The sequence below is a fragment of the Lactuca serriola genome, chromosome 1 (assembly GCF_051521515.1).
Source record: "Lactuca serriola cultivar US96UC23 chromosome 1, Lser_US96UC23_V15, whole genome shotgun sequence".
NCBI classification, from domain to species: Eukaryota; Viridiplantae; Streptophyta; class Magnoliopsida; order Asterales; family Asteraceae; genus Lactuca; species Lactuca serriola.
Window position 1 is genome coordinate 21,591,699 of NC_136408.1, and position 10,006 is coordinate 21,601,704.

At 33.5% G+C, this 10,006-nt stretch overlaps 1 protein-coding gene and 1 long non-coding RNA gene across 4 annotated transcripts; both read right to left on the reverse strand.

Annotated features, from left to right (window-relative positions):
- Positions 1-1,580: 1,580 nt before the first annotated feature.
- On the reverse strand, positions 1,581-3,098 carry LOC145067738 (uncharacterized). 3 transcript variants are annotated; one of them, XR_013688878.1, is made up of 4 exons: positions 2,731-3,098; positions 2,580-2,658; positions 2,158-2,230; positions 1,581-1,833 (listed from the first exon to the last, which is right to left on the reverse strand). It is a non-coding gene; the product is annotated as an uncharacterized LOC145067738 (long non-coding RNA). The 3 variants fall into 3 exon arrangements; XR_013688877.1 differs by lacking the exon at positions 2,580-2,658; XR_013688876.1 differs by having other exon boundaries at positions 2,158-2,658.
- Positions 3,099-5,598: 2,500 nt separating this feature from the next.
- Positions 5,599-6,375, reverse strand: LOC145052329 (uncharacterized). The gene has a single exon (XM_079000138.1). The coding sequence runs from the start codon at positions 6,373-6,375 to the stop codon at positions 5,599-5,601; it is 777 nt and encodes a 258-aa protein (XP_078856264.1).
- Between the last annotated feature and the right edge of the window lie 3,631 nt (positions 6,376-10,006).

Here is a 10,006-nt window from a genome sequence, read left to right on the forward strand (position 1 = left end):
TTTTGATGTTTATCGTCTCTAAATTGACTAGCCATGATCTACGGACGTTACAAATGTGTATTATTATGGATTAGCATACTACTTCACGTTTTTTCCCTAAGTCACTAGAGTGTGATTTTAATGTACGTTCTAGTACTTATAAGTTATAATTTTAACGTGATTAATATTTTATCAAATCTCTTTCGGATAACGATAATCTACCATACAAAAAAACGGTGGATGAAAATGTCACCCATTCAATGGTCATTTTTTAGGTCGTTTTCTTATACCTCTCTCGTAACATGACTTCATGATCGAAGCTTACTCATGGATTGATTGATATATTATTAATCTTATACGTATAGTATGATAACTCTTTTATATATATATATATATATATATATATATATATATATATATATATATATATATATATATATATATATGGAAAAGTTCAATAGAGAACCATTATTATTCAAGGAACCAAGGAACCAATCCAAAGCGTCGGAATATAAAGCGATCAACGGCAAAAGGAAGGGTTGTAAATTTTTATAATGGACGCACATGTACCGGATTATACACACTGTGAATCTGAGGAGGTTCACAATGTGAATCTGAACAGGTTTACAATATGAATCTGAACAAGTTCACAATGTGAATCTGAACTGAAATATCGTTTTTATTTTATTTATTTTATTATTATTATTTTTTAATATGAATATGAAACTATGTTTAAAAAGTACAAAAAATATGAATTTTGATATATTCTATAAAAAATAGACCTTGACTTTTTTCATTAAAGAAAATGAAGTGGGTTTTTTTTCGAAAAAAAAAAGTTCGTTTTTTATATATCATAATGGATATCTATGGAAAAATGACGAAAAATCGTGAACAATGGTATATTCGGTTTCTTTTATGATAAAAAACATGGCCTAAAAAAATTTTAAACGAAAAAAATGGTGGGTTTTTTTGTAAAGGGTGGATTTTTCGGTATAATCCGGTGTGTGTGCGTCCAATGTAAAAGTGTGCATCTGTTTTCTTGGCCGTTGATCGTTATGATTTCCGATGGTCACAATTGGTTCCTTGTTTAATTATGATTCTCTATTGAACCTCACCATATATATATATATATATATATATATATATATATATATATATATATATATATGTGTGTGTGTGTGTGTGTGTGTGTGTGTGTGTGTTTTAAACATTTTAATAACACAACGCTTTGAATTTAATTAATTGATTTAACTTTTAAATAATTAATACTCAAATAATTAAGATTAATAATATTTTATGAATTATAATTATCTTAATTAATCTATTAATTACATAATATTAATTCTATATTTCGCTAGGGATGAGCATAACCGGGTACCCGCCTATTTTTGCTGGAACCGGAACTGCTCCCGGAACCGGCGGTTCTTAAGTTTTTGGAATTGGAACCGGAACCACCTACACCGGTTCCTAAAAAATTGGAACCACTCCCGGAACCGCCGGAACCGGTTCCGAGTACCCGACTTCTTAAATATAAATTTTTTTATTTATAAATTTCAGAGTAAATGACATGGATATTAACATTTATAAATACTTCACACAATAAAAAACATCGTAGAAAATATTTCCCATCAAGAGAAATTTAACAAGTATAGATGACAAAAAATAAAAAATTACAAACAATAAACATAAAACAGCAAAAGGAAAAAACAACACAACAAAAACAACATAGCCTTGACAAATTACAAACAATAGGGTTACAAAATAAATAATCCTCATTAAGAATAAAAAATTAGGGAACACTTTTTTCTTCCCAGTTGGTTGTTCAGAGATTGTAACTTCTTCCATCTCCTTGAGCTGCATCAATAAAAGAAGAACCATTAATATGCAAAAAAGAAATTATGAATCATAGAGAATATTAAAGCATAGTAGTATTCCAGAACCTGAATGCTTGCGGCAGCAACCATGACAACACAAGTGATTATCTTTCATTTTTTGTTTGTTTTTTTATGTAACAGATATAGAAATGCAAGAGATTCAGACAAGTTTCACAAGTGATTATCTTTCATTTTAACAGAAAGCAGTAACAGGTTCAACCTTCTCAAAGCTTTTATTTTTTTTATGTGGGAATATAGAAATTATGAAGATAGAAATGATGCATTAGAACTAAAATATATGTACCTGAGGTTGTTTACCAGCTCCTAGAAGTGCAAGTTACATCAAATTCGTCTCCTCACCAAATTCGTTATGCTAGCTAACAAGGAACAAAATGAAACAAACCACAACCAACATCAGTGTAAATAAAAGCGGATGACATTAATAAAGAGTTCAGTGGTCTGATTTGTTATGCCAACAAACAGATGAACCAAATCTGAAGCACATTTGATTAAACACACACACACACACAAATCAATGTCGCATAGCCCTAGCAGATAGCCAATTATAGATTTAAGTCAAGGTAAAACATAAGCTAATATCAGGACCTGAACCCCTAAATAAATTCAAGCAACCCATGGAGCATTGGCTATGCTCTGAACCCAAAAAAATATTGAATTAAATTGAGTAAAGAAGAAACTTGAGCAAGAAAGATTTAGGGTCAATACCTGGTTTGCGAATATAACCTTAAGCACAAGTAACTTGATGAAATTGGCAATTAAAGAAGAGCAATACGCCTCTTGGCAACTATGTAACATCAACCATATTTAGCGATATTCACAATGAAAAGGGCAAAATAACGATTCTGCTAGAAATTACCTGATTTGGTGGAAATTATTGGGAGTCAGAGAGATGGCCTGAGCGGGCCACTAAGATCATAAAGATTGAATGATGGAATCAAGCGATGTGAGAGACGAGGGAGAACCTAAGTAGGGATGATCGGAGCGACGTGGTACTCACGATGGTCTACTCCAGCGAATCAATCGACGTGGTCCACCGTCGTCTTCTACCCTTCTTTAATCGATGTGGTATTTTCCTATTTGGGGCAAACTGGTAATGTGAGAGACAGAGAGACGAAGGAGACGAGTGAGTTTCAAGTCCTGGACGATGACTGGTTTAAGAGGGGAGAGAGGAGATTGAGAGGGGAGAGAGGAGAGTGACGAGAAGAAGAAGGTGTTTTTTTAAGAACGAAAATCTAAAACCCTAAAACGAATTTGGTCTAAGTAACGTAATCAGTATAACCTTGTATTTTTTAAAAGCAAACCAAAATTTAAAAATTTAATTTTTTTTAGAAAAATGCGGGCACCCGTCGGTACCGGTTCCGGTTAACCGCCGGTTCCGGGTACCCGCCATTGGAACCGGAACCTGTGGGTATCCAGCGGGTATCGGTTTCGTAAAAATGAGAATTGGAACCGGAACCGGAACCGCTTATGGCAGTTCCTAAACTTTAGGAACCGGAACCGAAACCGCCTAAAGCAGTTTCGGTTCCGGAACCGGCAGTTCCGAGGCGGTTCCGGTTCTGAAAGCAGGTACCCGCTTCCGCTGCTCATCCCTATATTTCGCTCCCTCCATTTTCAAATTAGGATTTGTCCCATTACATAATTAAAAGTTCAAATTTAACCATTTAAAATAACTACTAATTATCAAGTAATTATCCTAAAACCAAAAAAGGGAACAAAATCTTGGAGCTAATAGAATAGAGGGCACGTCGTGCCAAACAGAAGGGCGCGGGGGGGGGGGGGGGGGGGGGTGTTGGGGCGTTGAGGAACATAAGGATTTTTCAAAATTTTGTTATTGATTCTAATTTCAATTATGCACATAATAGAAAGAACCCTAGGCTCTGATACCAGTAATAGGTTTTCTAGGTTACATTAACCTTAATTGCATGACAGAAATATCATAAAATCTAATTGTAGGCATATTCAACCTAAAGATCTATGATTTTTCTAATTATAGCAACATACTATTGAAACTATCACAAACCCTAACAATAATCTAAATTCATAGATAGAATTACATACCTTTAGTATTACGATCGTATGTATCACTCTTGAGTCCTCAGTTACTCTTCAAAAAGCTAGCACCAAAATTATGGTTGGCTCTAATAGCTCACACCCAAACCCTAAAAAACCTGGAACGACTTAGTGGAGAGAGGAGGAAAGAGAATTTTTGGCTATAGCTTCCCAAGGGATAATTGGCCAAAAATCCTTAGGTATAAGGTCAGCTTTAGTATTACAATCGTATGTATCACTGTTGAATCCTCAGTCGCTCTTCAAAAAGCTAACACTAAAATTATGGTTGCATCTAATGGCTCGAACCCAAACCATAGAAACCCTATAACGATTTAGAGAAGTAAAAGAGAATCTTCGGCTATAACTTCACAAGGGATACTTGGTCGAAAATCCTTAGGTATACGGTCCTATTTATAAATACTAGGATATCAGGATAAACCATAATTTGAATATTAAAATATTCAAATTTAATAAAATATCTCTATTGACTAAAGGAGGCTTTCAGAACCCTTTTGGAGGAGCCTCAAAATAAGTCCATCGCATGAAGGTTTTGGAATCTCTTCATTGCTCAACTATTGAATAATTGCAATTGAACCTTTGTATCTCTAATTAATTTTAGTTAATCCAAAATCAATTCCCAATAGATTCTAATTAATTCTAATCAATTTCTAGTTAATTTACCAATCAAATAATAAATTAATAAATCATTTCCTTTTTTTTTCTAATATCATTCCAAATTATTTATGGATATGAGGGTAATAAAAAAAAACTTTGTTTTTATTAATAAAAATATATAAATTTAGTTAAGAACTTAAACACCTTAATTCAGTAATAACTCATATAACTCATATACAAAGATCATTGTGGATGCTCTTCCTTTACCTTATGAATATGAAACCTACTTAACCATCTTTAGATTCAAAATCATTGAAGAGACACATGAATTCATGAAGTCCAATAAATGCGAAAAATGCTTATAAATTTGAAACCAACTCCATCGGGTCCGTGGGTTTTTTTGTCCCACAACTCCAAACTTCTTTCATCTCTAACATCGAAAATGTGAATCAAGGAATGAACCATGCGAATTTGTATATAGAAAATAATTAACAACGGAAATAAAGTGAAAAAGGGCAAATTTGTATATATCAATTGTTCATGAAAAAGAATTCGTAATGAAAATTTAATAACGCATGATAGTTCTCAAGCTTCAAACCCCACAATTGAGGAAAACAATAAAGAATTTGAATCCAAATTACCATCATAGCCTTCTTCTCTCAAGCTCAAGCCTCAATGTGAATCTAAAATCTTGGCTACCAAATTCAGTAATAATAAGCTATCATTCATCCACAATTACACTTTTTGGTTTTTTTGGTTCGACAACGAAATGAGTTTACGTTTACAAGACCATTCTTTCCCAAAAGTTATGAAAACATAAAAATAAAAATAATATTTTAATGATTTGAAACCTAAAACCATATAAAATCAGATAATTAACATGGTGTTCTTCTTGAATCATGGCAGTATTAAAGGAAGGATGTTGTAGTTACTGCTAAAATTTGATACACTTGTATTAGAATCGTGGAGTTTTACATTGAAATAATATTCAAGAACCATGTTCAACCATGGTGGAGTAGTAATTACTGCTAAAACTTTCATTACCATGTCCATTTTGAATTCATGATCTGCCATCATCAACCATGCTCTGTTGCTTGAGAAAGCTCTGTTGTTTTGAAATGAATGCCTCAACGGCAATCCGGAATTCTTCGTTGCTCAGTCTGTCCACCGCTTCAAATGATGTCACCGCCGACTCATCGGCGGCGGAGGTAGCGGCAATGCTAGTCACTGACCGCCGTAATTCACGACGAGGCTTCATAGAATTCTGGATCTTCAACTTATCCGATTGAGTTCTCTGAAATCTCTCTATCTGCTTCGCCGCCTGCTTGATTACCATTACAGTTGTCACTTCTGACTCCGTTTTGACGATTGCTTTCTCATTTTGAATCTTCCGATCACGACTTTCCGCCTCTACCGCTTTCTTTGTGATCGGTGATTCAATCAAGGGCGACGGCGCCGGTTTAAGATTTGGAGTGTCTACGGTTGTTTTCAGATGATTTAACTGGTTGTATTTACCGTCGTCGTTGTCAATTCCAGAACCACCGGATTCGTTTCCGGCTTCCGTATGACGAGAAAGAACATAACAAAGAACGACAATTACATTTCCGAGTAGAAAAACAACGTGTTGATTCATCAAGTAAGACGAAAATGCCAACAGATACTCGCCGGAGACTTTTAGAACTGTAGGAAGACGAGTAGACGACCACGAAATCAAAGCAACCGCGAAGAAAACTTCAATTAACTGAAAAAACTTCGCCATATTTGTAAACCGTTTGTATCTCGCAAGCGCATTGGCCTTCTCCGCTTTAACAATGTCAACAAAATCATAAGAATCCATATCTTCTTCCTTCTCAATGAACGAAAATCAGATGTAATCAAAAAGCAAAGAACAGATTACAATTTACAAGTAGGAAATTAGGGCAGTGAGATTGAAGGAGAAAGAAAAAACACATAGACAGAGATGGAAGTGTGTGTTTCAGAATTCAGAGGGTTGAGTGGGCCGATGGAAAGGTTCAAAATGATGGTACGAATTTATAAAGACCGAGCCACGCGTGTGAGGGTGCCGCCGTGCTGGGGTGGTGGTGGTGGTCGCACAACTGACAACCCTACCAATACCAATTACAATTTAAATAATTTTACCTACCCCACCTCATACATTTTTATGTTTTATATTTCTATTTGATAGTTATTTTCTTATATAATGGATTAAACAATGTATCAATATGTATAAACATTTATGACAATTTAATATCTGTGTGTATCCTACAACCTTTGAATTATTGTGTATATCATGTAAGACCGGAGGGAATTGTTTTGGTAACGGATTGAAAATGTTGAGTTTGTTTAGCAAACAACTTTTCAAAGAGTTTGACATGTCTAGTTCGAGCATCCACTTTGATTGAAAATTTTCATAGTCTCTTTTTTCTTTACTCAAGTTTTGACCATTTTTAATATCTAAATTTCAAAAATTTATATGGCTTTTCTCCTATTTAAATACCAACAACTACTATCGATCCCTATCATTTTCAAATCTTTATATCTCAAACCTTCTAACACTAATTAAACCTCTCTTGATACCATCTTAGCAAAATGGATGCTAAAAAAATTAGAAAATCCATGACGAAACCATGAAACCCGATAGAAAAGATGACTTTAGTCCGTGCATGGTCTTGAATCAGAGGACAATGTCGTTGACAACGCACTCGATGTGTGAAGTTCAAATGTACGCAAATTGGAAATCCACGAAAAAAGTGGTATCAAAATTTTAACATTTTGTTTAATAATTTGAGACATAATTTGCAAAATCATGAAGATCATGAAAATGATATAGATCACACCATTTTAAGCAAAACCCTTCAAAATTTTCGTTTAGAAAACATAAAAGTTTTAAAGTATCTAGAATTTTGAAATGTTGTTAAGGAGTCCGAAAATAGATTGCAAAGCAAGAGTAGGTGTTGTTTTATTATTATTTTTTTTATCAAAAGCTCTTCCTGACTTTTTTGTCTGCGTCCCGCAAACGACGTACAAATGTTTGATCTTACAGATTGATTGTTTTTTTAGAAGACACATACCTAACAAAGTTTATATGTGCTCTTCTTGGAGCATACATTTGATTAACATATTCTCACCTCTTTACACATCTTCTAGCTAAAAACAAGCTAATGTCTCTTTTAATAAAATAAGGAATACCAAAGTACTTCGTCCTATTACAAATGTAATACGTAGGATTTAATTATGATTAAGGATCAAAGGAACTAAAACAATTATTTTGAGGGTTCCCTTCTTTCTACGTGTTTCTGAAATATCCTTATTGTTTAAATAAATAATGATAATAGTTTTATAATTATCAACCATGAACATTGTCCTTTTTCTTTTCAAACCATTGTTTTTTTTTTTTTTTTTTTTTTTTTTTTTTGCACACACTCATTTAAATAAGGAGAAAAAAATAACTAAATCAAGAGCAACAAAACTAATAACTTACGAAAAAAATAATACCTAACTTTTTTGTATACAATAATTTCATTATTTAGAATGTTCATTTTAATTTCTTATAAAAAAATTGCACATCTATTGTTTGCATAAAAGTGTCGATGCTAGTTTTTTTTTCTTTTTTTTTTTTCTAAATCTTAGTTGCAATTTATGTTTTAATTTCATATAATTTTTTATTTTTAGTCCTCAATCATAATTAGATGCTATAAATTCCAGATAAGAAAGCCAAAAATCAGATTATTTTAGTAGTTTGCAGACCTTAAAAAAATAAATATTATTCTTTTTATAAACTACATATGTTTGGTCCATCTTTTCTTCTTCTGTAGATGTCTACGGATATAATAGATATACTGCAAACATTTTATATCTTAAAAAATGAACAATACCTAATTGTTATTTTAGTGTTTGGTTTTATTTTAATATTATGTTTTAATTTAATGTTATGTTTTAGTTTCATGTAATATTTTAATTTAATGTAATTTTAATGTTATGTTGTTTTAATTTTATTTTAAATAGTTACTTGTCGTGACAAACCAATCCTTTCAAATGACATAAAATTAGAAAGATCTAACAAATCTAATATAACGCTCATGATATAAAAAACATGTCATTGCTCATACTACACCCTCAAGCTAAAAAAATTAAGGTTATTTGATAAAGCGTAAAAATTAAGGCTATTTGATAAATCATGATGCATATCTAGAAAAAACATAATAAATGGTTCCTCTGGATTCCGAAAATCTAAAGTTTAGTCCTCGTAGTTTAAAAACGTCATAGATCGTCTCTGTGCTTTCAAAAATTTTGACGATTGGTTCTTATTGCTAACTCTGTTAACTTTTGTCCGTTAACTGAAGGGCATTTTCATCATTTCACTATCACAAGGACCATTTATGATGTTTTTTTTTATTTAAAAAAAAGAAATAATTAAATAAAAGGTCCCTCTCTCTCTCTCTCTCTCTCTCTCTCTCTCTCTCTCTCTCTCTCTCTCTCTCTCTCTCTCTCTCTCTCTCGGAAAAACACCCCTTTTAGACTCCCCCACCCTATTCTTCATATTCTCGTGTCTATTCACCAACAACCTCCATTCCCTTATGTCCATCATTTTTCGATTACTCGACAGTTATTTCAGGGAGCTAGTGGGTTTCTTGGTGAGGTTACTGAGTGAGAAAGAGAATCAAATGAGAGAGGGGAGAAATTTAGAACCAGAAAATAGAGCAGTGTTTGTGATTCGATTTAGCCACCGCTAGTGCCAATGTTTGATCAGATCGATTCAGACTCTTTTCTGTTCGCTTTCGTTCATCATTCTAATTTCATGTTCCTTTTTATAATTTGTCGCCTGTAGATTGGATTTGGTTATAAGGAGGCTGTGATGATTTTGTTTTTTTGTAGTTGATGTGAGCATCAAATTGGGGAAATGGTGAAATTTCATCTTGTATCTTGGCAGGGCAACCGTTGTTGCAGCCATGGTGGTGTGGCCCATTTTTCCGATCAAAACAACAGATTTAAGCCTCAAATGTTAATGTTACCGTTGATTTCTTGACTCCAATGAGGATTATCAGAGAAGTCATTGCTAGTTTAGGTAGTCCTGCTCCTATATTGGTTTCATAAGGGACTAACACCATGGATGTGGGTCGATTCGTTTTGGTCCAAATGGAACCCAGAACATGTTTAGATGCAGGAACATAGGGGACAAAGGGTGTTGGTTTAGGGTATTGTATTGCAGCAGTAATAGCTTCGCTTGATCGGCTTGTGGTTGAAAAACTTACTGTTGAATCAAATGGTGCTTGAAAAACTTCCTAAATCTCTGATTCTACATGGGATCAAAGATTCCAATGGATTGAACTGAAATGCTTTGTCAAGATATTAGGGGGCATATGTCGCCTTCGTCGCCTCTAATGTGTATGGGAAGTGTTTTTCCTTCAAGTGCAATTTTATGGGTGTGTTTGTGTGTTTTTCCTTTAATTGCAGGTTGAGAAGAAGGG

Coding starts and splice junctions, on each gene's coding strand:
- LOC145052329 (XM_079000138.1), bottom strand. CDS start 6,375: ATGGATTCTTATGATTTTGTTGACATTGTTAAAGCGGAGAAGGCCAAT.